The sequence below is a fragment of the Rhinoraja longicauda genome, chromosome 23 (genome assembly GCF_053455715.1).
Source record: "Rhinoraja longicauda isolate Sanriku21f chromosome 23, sRhiLon1.1, whole genome shotgun sequence".
In the NCBI taxonomy this organism is placed as follows: domain Eukaryota; kingdom Metazoa; phylum Chordata; class Chondrichthyes; order Rajiformes; family Arhynchobatidae; genus Rhinoraja; species Rhinoraja longicauda.
The window spans coordinates 33,367,824-33,383,582 of NC_135975.1; the positions used below are offsets into that span (position 1 = coordinate 33,367,824).

Sequence of the window (15,759 nt, forward strand, 5' to 3'; positions counted from 1 at the left end):
GGGCCCTAGTGAGACCGCACCTGGAGTACTGTGTGCAGTTTTGGTCTCCAAATTTGAGGAAGGATATTCTTGCTATTGAGGGCGTGCAGCGTAGGTTTACTAGGTTAATTCCCGGAATGGCGGGACTGTCGTATGTTGAAAGACTGGAGCGACTAGTCTTGTATACACTGGAATTTAGAAGGATGAGAGGGGATCTTATCGAAACGTATAAGATTATTAAGGGGTTGGACACGTTAGAGGCAGGAAACATGTTCCCAATGTTGGGAGAGTGCCAGAACCAGGGGCCACAGTTTAAGAATAAGGGGTAGGCCATTTAGAACTGAGATGAGGAAAAACTTTTTCAGTCAGAGTTGTGAATCTGTGGAATTCTCTGCCTCAGAAGGCAGTGGAGGCCAATTCTCTGAATGCTTTCAAGAGAGAGCTAGATAGAGCTCTTAAGGATAGCGGAGTCAGGGGTATGGGGAGAAGGCAGGAACGGGGTACTGATTGAGAATGATCAGCCATGATCATATTGAATGGCGGTGCTGGCTCGAAGGGCTGAATGGCCTCCTCCTGCACCTATTGTCTATTGTCCAATCCCCCCCCCCCCCCCCCCCAAGAGTGTTTGTACTGCTCCACGTGCCTTTGTAAATTGCCCCACGGGGACAAATCAAGTGTTTTTGAACGTTGAACCCGAGATGTGCCGGTCGTTGGTGTCATTGGTCTCTACAACGTGTCCATGGTGTGCAGGGGAGGGGTGGACTCTGATGGGGGTTCATGGGAATGTGGGAAAGATACAATGGGATTTGTGCAAATTGGTGTCTGATGGTTGGCGTGGACTCAGTGGGTGGAAGGGCCTGTTTCTGTCCGTACCACTCAGCAGGTCAGGTGGCCACTTGAAACTCTCTCCACGGACACTGCCTGATCTGTGCGTTTCCACCATTTTCTGTGTTTGAATTGATTGGTACGGGCATCAGAGGTGATGGAGAGAAGGCAGGGGAATGGGGTTAGGAGGGACAGACTGATCAGCCATGATTGAGTGGCAGATTGGACTTGATGGGCCGAATGGCCTAATTCTGCTCCTATCACTTGTGACCTTATGAGCTAAACTCTGAACGAGTCGGCATCAAAGCTGAAGGTTACTACTCTCACCTGAGAAGTGCTCAAGCCCAGCGATCCCGCGAGGCAGCAATGTGCTGATGGACACCGCGTGCACGCTGTCCGGGGGCAGCTGGGCACAGGCAGATGCCCAGATTCCTCACCCAAGGGTCAAGAACCGTTCTCAGCGCTTCAAAGAATTAAACTTGCCATCGAGCAGGAAGCCAAATTAATGCTGGTGCTGGAAATCTCTTGGGTAGATGCTGAAACGCACCACTCTACCCACTTTTTTTTAGTTTAGTTTAGAGATACAGCGCCGAAACAGGTCCTTTCGGAACACCCAGTCCGTGCTGTCCACAGCGATCCCTGCACATTAACACTACCCTACACACACTAGGGACACAATGTTTACATTTACCAAGCCAATTAACCTGCAAACCTGCACGTCTTTGGAAACCAAAGATCTCGGAGAAAACCCACGCAGGTCACGGGGAGAACGTACAAGCTCCGACAGCGCCCGTAGTCAGGATCGAACCCGGGTCTCCGGCGCTGCATACACTGTAAGGCAGCAATTCTACCGCTGCGCCACCGTGCTGTCCAAGTAGAAACTACTTTTCTACTTCGTCTACTTCTGCAGTAGAATAAACAAGAGCAGTTGTTTCTGGTTAAGGACTAAAGGAGGCTTGCTAGGCAGCATCTCTGGATGGGGGGAATGGGTGACGTTTTGGGTCGAGACCCGTCTTCAGACTGAGGGTCTTCTTCAGTTCCTTTTTCAGTCAGGTGACAGGGAGGCACAGAGACGTGGAAGGGTTAAGGTGTGAAAACAAGAGTTCAAAGGGCACGAAGCTCAAGGAAAATGTCGGCTAGATCATCGTTAGCGAGGGGAAGCTGACAACGAGGCATACAAAGATAAAGTTTAATCAGGAGGACAGTCAGACTGGTCGGAGAACTAGGATGGGGGGAGAGATGGAGAGAGAGGGAGAGCAAGGGTTACTTGAAGTTAGAGAAGTCAATGTTCATACTGCTGGGGTGTAAGCTGCCCAAGCAAAATATGAGGTGCCGTTCCTCCAATTTGGGCTGGGCCTCACTCTGACAATGGAGGAGGCCCAGGACAGAATGGTCAGATTGGGAATGGGAGGGGGAGCTACATGATCTCCCAGTTTGTTAAACACTTTAACTCCCCCTCCCATTTGATCTCTCGTTTTCACATCTCACCCTTCCATATTTCTGTGTCACCCTCTCCCCCTGCCTCAGTCTGAAGGAGGGTCTCGCTCGGCCTGAAACGTCACCCATTCCTTCTCTCCAGAGACGCCACCTGTCCCGCTGAGTTACTCCAGCATTTTATGCCTATCTTCGGTGTAAACTAGCACCTGCACTTCCCTCATACACAAAGGGGAGCAGGTCACCAGCCAGTGACACCAAAGGTCGCTGACTGACTTGGTGAATGTTCACAGCAACTTTAAAATAAAAGATTGCGTTAAATTGCAAATTAAATTTCGGCGACATTTGCGTGTTACGCAGTGAGGTGAGATGGGGGGGGTGGGGAGGAGTAGAGCAGAGGAGGACCTGGTGCGGTTTACTTTGTAACTTTGACGGTTGCCCTTTACGTGGTGACTATTTGCATACCTTGGGTATGCAAAACAAAGAATTTCACTGTGTCTCATCACATGTGACAATAAAGAAAACCCGAAAAAGCTGCAGGAACACACCACAATGAACTAGCTGGACACCACGTCCACAACAGTGAAGACACACACGGACACCAGCGGAGGTTTAGCTCAGTTTAGAGACACAGAGGGTAAACAGGCCCTACGGCCCAGCGAGTCCACACCGACCAGCGATCACAGCACACTGTCACTATCCACACACTAGGACAACGTAACAGAAAAGGCCAGGATTGAACCCGGGCCGCTGGCACTCTGAGCTAGTGACTCTACTAGCTCCACCACTGTAACGCCCTGCATTATATTTCAAAAGCACACTTTATTTATAAGAAGTATACACAAGAAACACAGAAGATGACTCCTCTGTATTCAGTCTGTTGAAGGGTCTCGACCCGAAAACGTCGCCCATTCCTTCTCTCCTGAGATGCTGCCTGACCCGCTGAGTTACTCCAGCATTTTGTGAATAAATACCTCTGTATTCAAGAGTTTACTGAAGAAGGGTCTCCACCCTTTCAAGAGTTTACTGACCCTTCAGTTACGTTTAGTGAAACAGCGCAGAAACGGGCTCTTCGGCCCACCGGGCCCGCGCCGACCAGCGATCCCCGCACACTAACACTATCTCACACACACTGGGGACAATTTACAATTATACCAAGCCAATTAAACTGCAAACCTGCACATCTTTGGAGCGTGGGAGGAGACCGCACCACCCGGGAAAACCCACGCAGTCACGGGGAGAACGTACAAACTCGTTACAGTCAGTGCCTGAGGTCGGGATCGAACCAGGGTCTCTGGCTGCACCAATTGAGTTAGTCACACTCCAAACTGATACAACTCCGGCTGTTAATCCCAAGCTGATTCACTCCCTGGGAGTCAGTGCGTATCTCCTGGTAGCACAGCAAAAATAAAGGCCAAACTATGCATATAACCCAGTGTCACAATCGTGCACAATTACTACAAAACAGAGCACAGATCTGAAGGGTGATGCTCTCACACAGGTAACAAGTGCAGGGTATATTCTAATAGCCCTGGTACTCTGGTTTCAAACAAAGCACAGATTCACTGGTGGAGCGTGACACACACATCCACAATCATATCCTGAAGAAGGGTCTCCACCCGTTCCTTCTCTCCAGAGATGCCACCTGTCCCGCTGAGTTACTCCAGCTTTTTGTGTCTCTCCTGAATTTGTTCCCCGGGCACAATTTGGAGCAAGGAATCATTAAAAAGGAACCTTCGCCCAGTTAACATGGAACATAGAACAGTGCAGGGAAAAGAAACTGCAGATGCTGGTTTAAATCGAAGGTAGACACAAAATGCTGGAGTAATTCAGCGGGTCAGGCAGCATCCCGGGAGAGAAGGAATGGGTGACGTTTCGGGTCGAGATCCTTCTTCAGACTGGTGAAGGATCTCGACCCGAAACGTCCCCCTTTCCTTCTCACCGTAGGATTGTACGGCACAGCAACAGGCCCTTCGGCCCACAATGTCCATGCTGAACATGATGCAAAGTTAAACTGATCTCCTCGACCTGCACGTGATCCATTCCCTGCATATCCATGTGCCCGTCTCAAAGCCTCTTAAACACCACTATGGTATCTGCATCCTCCACCACCCCCAGCAGCAGCTTAGTGGTGGCCACAGGTACGATGGTGGGGGTTAAACACACTGGAATCACCACACACATCCAACGTCACCGAACAGTGGAGCACAGGAACAGGCCCTTCGGCCCACAATGTCAGCAATACTACACGCGCACACGCAGCAGCAGTGGGAGGTAACCGCACCATCACCCGCGCAAAGCAAGGTGACAAAGCTCGAGGTTGGGTTGACGGACAGAGAGAGGGAGGGAGGGAGGGAGGAGGGAGGGAGGGAGAGAGAGAAAGGGAGAGAGAAGGGAGGGAGGGAGAGATGGAGGGAGGGAGAGAGAGAGAGAGAGAGAAAGGGAGAGAGAAAGGGAGGGAGGGAGGGAGGGAGGGAGGGAGGGAGAGAGAGAGAGAGAGAGAGAGAAAGGGAGAGAGAAAGGGAGGGAGGGAGAGATGGAGGGAGGGGAGGGAGAGGGGGGAGAGGGGGAGGGAGGGAGGGTGAAGGGGGAGGGAGGGGGGGTGAAGGAGGGGGGAGGGTGCGCTCACCCCCAGGGTGCTGATGAAGGGGGGGTGTGGGGAGGTGGGGGTGAGGGAGAGGGGTGTAGAGTGGAGGGTGCGCTCACCCCAGGGTGCTGAGAGGATGAGGGGGATGGGGAGAGGGGGGTGAGGGTGAGGGGTAGCAGGGAGGGTGCTGATGAAGGGGGGGGGTGGGGAGAGGGGGTGAGGGTGAGGGTGTAGAGGGAGGGTGCTGCTCTCACCCCAGGGTGCAGATGAAGGGGGGGTGAGGGTGATAGGGGGTGGGTGCTGCTCTCACCCCAGGGTGCTGATGAAGGGTGGGGGTGGGGAGGGGGAGGGTGAGAGAGAGGGTGGGGGTAGCAGGGAGGGTGCTGTGCTCACCCAGGGTGCTGATGAAGGGGGGGGAGGGTGAGGGAGAGGGGTAGCAGGGAGGGTGCTGCTCTCACCCCCAGGGTGCTGATGAGGGGGGGGGGAGGGTGTAGGGGAGAGTGCTGTACTCACCCAGGGTGCTGATGAAGGGGTGGTGTGGAGGGGGGTGAGGTGCGGATAGAGGGGAGGGTGCTGTGCTCACACAGGGTGCTGATGAAGGGGGGGAGAGGGTGAGGGGGGTAGGGGGAGGGTGCTGTGCTCAACCCAGGGTGCTGATGAAGGGGGGGGGGTGCGGGGAGGGGGATGAGGGTGAGGGTGAGGGGGAGGGTGCTGTGCTCACCCAAGGGTGCTGATGAAGGGGGGGGTGTGTGGAGGGGGATGAGGGTGAGGGTGGGGGATAGAGGGGAGGGTGCTGTGCTTACCCCAGGGTGCTGATGAAGGAGGGGGGTGCGGGGAGGGGTGAGGGTGAGGGGGAGGGAGAGGGTGCTGTGCTCACCCCAGGGTGCTGATGAAGGGGGGGGGGGGGGCTGTGGGGAGGGGGGTGAGAGAGAGGGTGAGGGGAGGGTGCTGTGCTCACCCCAGGGTGCTTGATGAAGGGGGTGGGGTCGCGGGTGAGGGGGGTGAGAGAGAGGGTGAGAGGGAGGGGGAGGGTGCTGTACTCACCCCAGGGTGCTGATGAAGGGGGGGGGGGTGTGGGGAGGAGGGTGAGAGAGAGGGTGAGGGGGAGGGTGCTGTGCTCACCCCAGGGTGCTGATTGAAGGGGGGGGGTGCGGGGAAGGGGGGTGAGAGAGAGGGTGAGGGGGAGGGGAGGGTGCTGTACTCACCCCAGGGTGCTGATGAAGGGGGGGGGTGCGGGGAGGGGGGTGAGAGAGAGGGTGAGGGGGAGGGGAGGGTGCTGTACTCACCCCAGGGAGGTGCTGATGAAGGGGGGGGGGGTGCGGGGAGGGGGGTGAGAGGGAGGGTGAGGGGGAGGGGGAGGGTGCTGTACTCACCCCAGGGTGCTGATGAAGGGGGGGGGGGTGCGGGGAGGGGGGTGAGAGAGAGGGTGAGGGGGAGGGGGAGGTGCTGTACTCACCCCAGGGTGCTGATGAAGCCGGTGACCGTGCCCTCCGCGTACAGGGACACGATGTCGCCGACGTGCAGGAAGCTGGACATCTTCTCCATCCTCGCATGGCCGGGCCCCCCCTGCCCTGCCCACCCCACCCTGCCCCCGGCCGCCCCGCTCCAGCGGCCAGCTCACACTCACACACCCGCTCACACTCACACTCACACTCACACCAACACCAACACACACTCTCTCTCTCTCTCTCACGGTGCGGGGCGGCGGCAACGCGGAAGTGCGGGGAGGCGCTGCCCCACTCAGTCCCACCTCCACTTCCGCACACTGGCCGCGTGTGAACAACACACACAACATGTACACACACAACACACACACACAACATGTACAACACACACAACATGTACACACACAACACACACAACATGTACACACACACACACACAACATGTACACACACACACACACAACATGTACACACACACACACACAACAGATATAAACACAAACACTCAGCATATATAAACACAGGCACTCAGAAACACAGACACTCACTCAATCACTCACATAAACACACACGCACACTCACACATATAAACACGCACACACTTAGTCACATACGCACATATAACCCACACACACACACTCACACCATCACACTCACACATATAAACCAACACACACACTCACTCAATCACACACACACTCAATCACACACATACACACACTCACACGTATAAACCAACACAATCATTCAATCATACACAAACATTCACACACACATTTTCATACACATGTATTCACGCGCAAATTCATTCACAAACACGCGCACTCATACTGATTCACAAATACATCTTACACACACGCACTTGTTCACTAACACACACGCACTCATTCACACCCATTCTCATTCACACACACACTCATTCGCACACTCATTCAAAAACTGACACATATTCCTACACACACTCATTCACACACTCACTTACACTCATTCACAAACACAAACTCACGCATATTCACACACTCATTCAGGACATGCACACCCACAATCCATCACATACACTCTCACACAGACACGCCTCATTCAGAAACACACACACATCCACAAACACGTGTTCTCACACTCAGTCACCGACACGCACGCTCACACTCATTCGCACACATTCACCACTCATTCACAAACACACATTTACACTCATTCGTAATTCAGAAAAAAAGTACAGTACAGCCCAGGGAATTTGCGAGGATGTTGCCAGGACCCGAGGGCCTGAGCTAAAGGGAGAGGGTGGGCAGAGTAGGACTTTATTCCTGGAGCGCAGGAGGATAAAGGATGATCTTACAGAGGGGTGTAAGATCATGCGTGGAATAGATGCACAAAGCCTTTTACCCAGAGTAGGGGAATCAAGAACCAGGGGACGTACGTTTAAGATGGGGAGGGGGGGGAGAAGCATTAAAAGGAATATGTGGGGCAACCTTTTTAGTTTAGAGGATAGGTTTAGAGGGATACTAGACCAAGTGGACCCGTTGGGCCCAAACCTCTCCTCGCCCCCCTCCCTCCCTCCCTCTCTCCCTCCCTCCCTCCCCCTCCCTCCCCCTCCCTCCCCTTCCCCTCCCCCCTACTCCATCCCCCTCAACCCCACCTTATCCTCTCTCCCTCCTAGGAGATAGATTTAAACTTTAAAATGTGAATAACTTTAAAAATATAACACCGTTTTCAATGAAACTTCTTCCATTAGCACCAAAGGGACGACGGTGAGTAAGGTGGGCCTAAAACTGTCGCGCTATCGTATACCGTTTTGGCTGTAGTTCAGGAACAAACAAACAAACAATCGAGAGTTTTAGTATCTAGATGAGCCAAACACAGGCAGGTTGGACTAGAGTAGCTGAGACATGTCGGCCAGTGTGGGGAGGTTGGGCTGAAGGACCTGTTCCCACACTATATGATTCTGTGACTCTCCAACAGGCCCTTCAGCCCACAATGACCATGCTGAACGTGATTCCAAATTAAATGAATCACTTCTGCCTGCCTATGATCCATACCCCTCCATTATCAGCCTATCCATATGATCCATACCCCTCCATTATCAGCCTATCCATGTGATCCCATACCCCTCCATTATCAGCCTATCCATGTGATCCATACCCCTCCATTATCAGCCTATCCATATGATCCATACCCCTCCATTATCAGCCTATCCATGTGATCCATACCCCTCCATTATCAGCCTATCCATGTGATCCATACCCCTCCATTATCAGCCTATCCATATGATCCATACCCCTCCATTATCAGCCTATCCATGTGATCCATACCCCTCCATTATCAGCCTATCCATGTGATCCATACCCCTCCATTATCAGCCTATCCATGTGATCCATACCCCTCCATTATCAGCCTATCCATGTGATCCATACCCCTCCATTATCAGCCTATCCATGTGCCTGTCTAAACGTGCCGACCATATCTGCCTCCACTGCCATCCCCAGCAGCACAGTAGCGCAGCTGGTAGAGCCACAGCCTCACAGCGCCAGAGATCCAGGTTCAATCCCGACCTCGGGTGCTGTCTGTGTGGAGTTTGCACGTTCTCCCCGTGACCACGTGGGTTTCCGCCGGGTGCTCCGGTTTCCCCCTGCATCCCAAAGACGTGTGGGTTTGCAGGGCTAATTGTCCCCTGTAAATTGGCCTGAGTGTGCAGGGAGTGGATGAGAAAATGGGATAACATAGAACTAGTGTGATCGATGGTCGGCATGGATTCAGTGGGCTGAAGGGCCTGTTTCCATGCTATAACTTTAAGCTAATCTAAATTAACGCGAAAGTCACCTATCCGTGTTCTCCAGGGATTCCTGTCCGACCGGCTGAGTTACTCCAGCACTTTGTGTCCTTTTGTGTATTAATGAGCATCTGCCGTTCCTTGTTTCTACATAACAACTGGATTTCAGTGTACACAACTGGACCTCAGTGTACACAACTGGACCTCAGTGTACACAACTGGACCTCAGTGTACACAACTGGACCTCAGTGTACACAACTGGACCTCAGTGTACACAACTGCACTTCAGTGTACACAACTGAACTTCAGTGTACACAACTGGACTTCAGTGTACACAACTGGACCTCAGTGTACACAACTGGACCTCAGTGTACACAACTGGACTTCAGTGTACACAACTGGACTTCAGTGTACACAACTGGACTTCAGTGTACACAACTGGACCTCAGTGTACACAACTGGACCTCAGTGTACACAACTGCACTTCAGTGTACACAACTGGACTTCAGTGTACACAACTGGACCTCGGTGTACACAACTGGACCTCAGTGTACACAACTGGACTTCAGTGTACACAACTGGACTTCAGTGTACACAACTGGACCTCAGTGTACACAACTGCACTTCAGTGTACACAACTGACTTCAGTGTACACAACTGGACCTCAGTGTACACAACTGCACTTCAGTGTACACAACTGGACTTCAGTGTACACAACTGGACCTCAGTGTACACAACTGCACTTCAGTGTACACAACTGGACTTCAGTGTACACAACTGGACTTCAGTGTGTAAAACTACCATGGGCATGGACTAGAGGTCTCCACAGCAGGTTGAGCCCAGAGAAGGTCATTCAACACAGTTAGCGCGGCACGGTGGTGCAGAGGTAGAGTTGCTGCCTCACAACGCCGGAGACACAGGTTCCATCCTGACCTCAGGTGATGTCTGTACGGAGTTTGTACGTTCTCCCCTTCGGTTTTCTTTCAGGTGCTTCGTTGTTGTAAATTGTCCCTCGTGTGTGTAGGTTAGTGTACGGGTGATCGCTGGTCGGCAAGGGCTCGATGGGCCGAAGGGCCTGTTTCTGCACTGCATCTGTAAACCCGTAGTCAGGATAGAACCTGGGTCTCTGCTGCCGTAAGGCGGCAACTCTACCACTGTGCCACCGTGCTGCTTGGCACAGTATCCAGGCTGTGGTATCCAGGTTGGCGTGGGCAAGTTATAGAGTCATAGTCATAGAGTGATACAGTGCGAAACAGGCCGTTCGGCCCAACTCGCCCACACCGGCCAACAATCTCCCAGCTACACTAGTCCCACTTGCCTGTGCTTGGTCCATATCCCTCCAAACCTGTCCTATCCATGTACCTGTCTAATTGTTTCTTAAACGATGGGATTATCCCTGCGTCAACTACCTCCTCTGGCAGCTCGTTCCATACACCCACCATCCTCTGTGTGAAAAAGTCACCCCTCGGATTCCTATTAAATCTTTTCCCTTCACCTTGAACCTATGTCCTCTGGTCCTCGATTCTGGGTACTCGAGGGTAAAAGACTTTGTGCATCTACCCAATCTATTCCTCTCATGATTTTGTACACCTCTATAAGATCTCCCCTCATCCTCCTGCGCTCCATGGAATCGAGACCCAGCCTACTCAACCTCTCCCTGTAGCTCACACCCTCTAGTCCTGGCAACACCCTCATAAATCTTCTCTGAACCCTTTGAAGCTTGACGTATGGCCCTACAACTATGATTCTCTGTCTGCTGGGCTGCTGTGTTAATGTGTCTGTAAAGCAGCAGCAAATAAGCAGTTTGTTGTTCCGATCTCGTTGCATTTGACAATTAAGAGGATGTTTCCACTAGTGGGAGAGCCTAGGGCCAGAGGGCACAGCCTCAGAATAAAAGGACACACTTTTAGAAAGATGAGCAGGAATTTCTTTAGTCAGAGGGTGTTGAATCTGTAGAACTCATTGCCACAGACGGCTGTGGAGGTCGAGTCAGTGGATATTTTTTAAGGTGGAGATTTACAGCTTCTTGATTAGTACGGGTGTCAGGGGTTATGGGGGGAAGGCAGGGGAATGGGGTTGAGAGGGAGATTCCATGGGTTCCATGGCGGAGTAGACTTGATGGGCCGAATGGCCTAATTCTGCTCCTACTACTTATGAACTTCTAAACACTCTTAAAGGTTAGAGGCCCCCGACCGCTGGAGGACAAAGCAGGGAAGAAGATTGAACGTTTATTTGGCCTTCCATCACAGTGAGGAATGTGGAAGAGTCACTGTGGTGGACGTTCATGTTAAAATGTATTTTGTGTGTCCTGTTGCTTTTTATTGGTATGACTGTGTGGCAAATCAAATTCCTCGTATGTTGCAAAAGATACTTGGCTAATAAAGTACGATTATGATGATTCTGATTCTGATTATGACATTTGTTGAAATCTAAACAGGTACACTAAAAGCTAACGGCAGTCTGAGTTTGAAATGGTTCTCAACACCAAGAAATAGATTGGGGAGCTCCACTGAACTGCCTCTGACGTGAAGGAGGAACTGGCTTGGTGTGGTCAGACCATCTCAGATCAGGATGGTAAAGTCATAAGTTCATAAGTGATAGGAGCAGAATCAGGCCATTCGGCCCATCAAGTCTACTCCGCCATTCAATCATGGCTGATCTATCTCTCCCTCCTAACCCCATTCTCCTGCCTTCTCCCCATAACCCCTGACACCCCTGAAAGTGATTCATGTCCAGTGTATTTATTCCGTGGTTCAGGAGTACGTGCTGAGGGACGCACTGAAGCTTGGTGCAGCCAACGCCAAGCCTCTGTGGGGAGGACCACAGTCTAGGGGCCTTCCTTCCGCTGCTGGACATGGGGGGCAGGGTGTGGTGGAGAGAGACGCCCCTCAAACAGGGGAAGGTTTGATCACCCCAAGTATGTTCTGCTTTGTTTAGTTTTGTTTTAGTTTAGAGATACAGCGGGGAAACAGGCCCTTCGGCCCACCGGGTCCACGCCGACCAGCGATCCCCGCACATTAACACCATCCTATACCCACTAGGCACAATTTTTACATTTACCAAGCCAATTATATTACCAAGCGAAACATATAAGATTATTAAGGGGTTGGACACGTTAGAGGCAGGAAACATGTTCCCAATGTTGGGGGAGTCCAGAACCAGGGGCCACAGTTTAAGAATAAGGGGTAGGCCATTTAGAACGGAGATGAGGAAAAACTTTTTCAGTCAGAGAGTTGTAAATCTGTGGAATTCACTGCCTCAGGAGTGAGCGATTATTCACTGGGTGTACGTTGCAACTGAGCACCAACTGCCATGAAACAAGACATCAACTCGCTAAATTTCAATAAGCTTTGCTACCAATATTCCCTTCACCCAAAGACGATCAGGGAATGGAACATGTTACCACCCAACACACGTCCGCTCCCGATGTTCAGCCATTTAAAAAGGGGATTGAGCAACTAGATCTCCTCTCCTAGATCTCCAAGGCACATTCCTTGTATATGCACATACTTGGCCAATAAACCTATTCATTCATTCATTCATTCATTCATTCATTCAACTTGGTCAAAAAGGCCCACTTCAAAATGTAATCACTACTCTACTCACTCGGACCTGCGCGAGACAACCACCTATGAGGTGTTTGCGCGGTGATCCACCACGAGCAGAGGCAGAGCCAATTTTGCACCAACAATAAAACACGAGGTGCGGACAGTGAAGCTGGAGTTGGGGTAGAGTTTCATTGTGTGTGGGTTTGAGATGCAAAACCACTGTCCCACCACTGGTGGGAAGGTGCAATCACAGGGACGAGTTCATACTGTCGATTAGAAGTTTTCACGCAGAGATACAACGTGAAACAATGTAGGCTGGTGCTCCACTTCATAGTCACTGCAAGTGTCATATTCCAGAGTAACATTTAACAAAGAATAAATCTTTAGAAGGATGAGAGGAGATCTTATCGAAACGTATAAGATTATTAAGGGGTTGGACACGTTAGAGGCAGGAAACATGTTCCCAATGTTGGGGGAGACCAGAACCAGGGGCCATAGTTTAAGAATAAGGGGTAGGCCATTTAGAACGGAGATGAGGAAAAACTTTTTCAGTCAGAGAGTTGTGAATCTGTGGAATTCTCTGCCTCAGAAGGCAGTGGAGGCAAATTCTCTGAATGCATTCAAGAGAGAGCTAGATAGAGCTCTTAAGGATAGCGGAGTCAGGGGGGTATGGGGAGAAGGCAGGAACGGGGTACTGATTGAGAATGATCAGCCATGATCACATTGAATGGCGGTGCTGGCTCGAAGGGCCGAATGGCCTCCTCCTGCACCTATTGTCTATTGTTTATTGTCTATAAATTGGATTGAATAAATTTTATTGGCCAAGTATGTACACATACAAGGAATGTGCCTTGGTGCTCCGCTCGCAAGTAACAACACGACATACAGTAAACAATTAAGAATAAAGCATAAAACATTAAAACATTAAGAATGAAACATTACAGTTTAAACATGTGAATGAAATAAAATACCAGAGCAAAAGGAGGCTACAGACGTTTAGTTGTTGAGTTGAACTACTACTCGTGGAAAAAAGCTGTTTTTATGTCTAGCTGTGGCTGCTTTGACAGTCCGGAGTCGCCTTCCAGAGGGAAGTGTGTGATGTTTGGTGGACCGTGTGGGGTGGGAGGACCCGTTGCCTCTCCCGTGCAACAGGTGGCGCTGCACAGGACAAAGGCACAGTGTGTCAGTGTGCGGCCAGACCGTGTGGTTGCAGCCATTGATAGTTGTCTTGCTGCCAGCATTAAGTTAATGTAATAAAGACTTCTCTTGTACCTTGAAGACTCTCAAGTTTTATACAGACATAGAACAAGAACACGAAAAAGTGCTTCAAAGAGTTTGTGGCCAGGGTGAGAGGGGTCAGAGATGATCTTACCTGCTCACTTCCTGGCCCTTGCAGTGTTCAGTTTGTTGATGGGGTGGGGGGGGGGGGGGAAGGTTGCAGCCGACAACTTTCTCGGCTGATTGAACGATGCGCTGCAGCCTCCGGATGTCGTGCTTGGAGGCTGAGCCAAGCCAGACCATGATGGAGAAGGTGACAACAGACTCTACGATGGCAGTATAAAATTGGACCATCATTACCAGTGGCCGATTGTGTTTTCTCAGCCCAATACAGACACAAAATGCTGGAGTAACTCAGCGGGTCAGGCAGCATCTCTGGAGAGGGAATGGGTGACATTATGGGTCGAGACCCTTCTTCAGACTGAGAGTCAGGGGAAAGGGAGACACAGAGATATGGAAGGGTAAGGTGTGAAACAAAAAACATCAAAGGGTCAATGAAAATGTAGAATAGAAACATCACCCATTGCTTCTCTCCAGAGATACCGCCTGTCCCACTGAGTTACTCCAGCAATCTGTGTCTATCTTCAGCACAGGAACAGAAGTGGAATAGGACTCTATTCCTTGGAGCGCAGATGAGGGGTGATCTTATAGAGGTGCACAAAATCATGATAGGATTAGATCGGGTTAACGCACACAGTCTTTTGCCAGAGTAGGGGAATCGAGAACCAGAAGACTAAGGTGGTGTAAGACCAAGACTAGGTTTAAGGTGAGGGGGGAAGATTCAACAGGAACCTGAGGGGTAACTATTTCACACAAAGCTTGGTGGAACGAGCAGCTGGGGGAGGTAGTTGAGGCATGTAATATAGCAACGTTTAAGAAACATTTGGACAGGTACATGGATAGGACAGGTTTAAGGGATAAGACCAAGTGGACCCATTGGGCCTAAACCTCTCCCGCATTGCTGCAGCACCCTCTCCTCCCCCCTCCCCCTCCCCCTCCCCCTCCCCCACCCCTCTCCCCCCACTACCCCCTCCCCCTCCCTCCCCCCCTCCCCTCCCTCCCTCCTCCCCCCTCCCTCCTCCCCTCCCCCTCTTCCCCTCCCACCCACTCCATCCCCCTCACCCCCCTCACCCCCCTTATCCTCCCTCATCCCCCCTCCTTCCCTCCTCCTCCCTCCACCCCCTCCTCCTCCATCCCTAGCAGATAGATTTAAATTTTAAAATGTGAATAACTTAAAAAATATAACACCGATTTCAAAGAAACTTAGCACCAAAGGGACGACGGCGAGTAAGGTGGGCCTAAAATTGTCGCGCTATCGTGAACCGTTTTGGCTGTAGTTCAGGAACAAACAAACAAACAAACGAGAGTTTTAGTATCTAGATGAGCCAAACGCAGTCAGCTGGGACTAGTGGAGATGGGACATGTTGGCTGGTGTGGGCAAGTTGGGCCGAAGGGCCTGTTTCCACTTTGTATGACTATGACTCTATGAGTTCAGCACAGGAACAGGCCCTTCGGCCCACAATGTCCGTGCTGAACATGATGCCGTTAAACTAATCCCCTCTGCCCGCATGTGATCCATATCCCTCCATTCCCTGCATATCCAAGACTACATAAAAGCCTTTTAAACATCACTATTGTATCTTCCTCCACCACCACCTCTGGCAGCGTGTTCAGGGCACCGACCAGTCTCTCTGTTAAAAAAAAACTTGCTCTGCTTATCTCCTTTAAACTTTGCCCTGTCACCTTAAAGCTATGTCCTCTGGTCTTTGCTATTGCCACCCTGTCTGTCCTATCTAGGCCTCTCGTAATTTTATCTACTTCTATCAGGTCCTCCCTCAGCCTCCGATGCTCCAGGGAAAACAATCTAACTTTGTCCAACCTCTCCTGACAGCAACT

General features: G+C 51.2%; 1 protein-coding gene across 1 annotated transcript in view; it reads right to left on the reverse strand.

Annotated features, from left to right (window-relative positions):
* The window catches only part of itpr2 (inositol 1,4,5-trisphosphate receptor, type 2), a 222,025-nt gene extending 215,654 nt beyond the window's left edge, over nt 1–6,371 (reverse strand). Inside the window, 1 exon segment of the mRNA XM_078420082.1 lies at nt 6,282–6,371. Coding sequence (XP_078276208.1) covers nt 6,282–6,370 — 89 coding nt within the window. The 5' untranslated portion in view covers nt 6,371.
* Nucleotides 6,372–15,759: the final 9,388 nt, after the last annotated feature.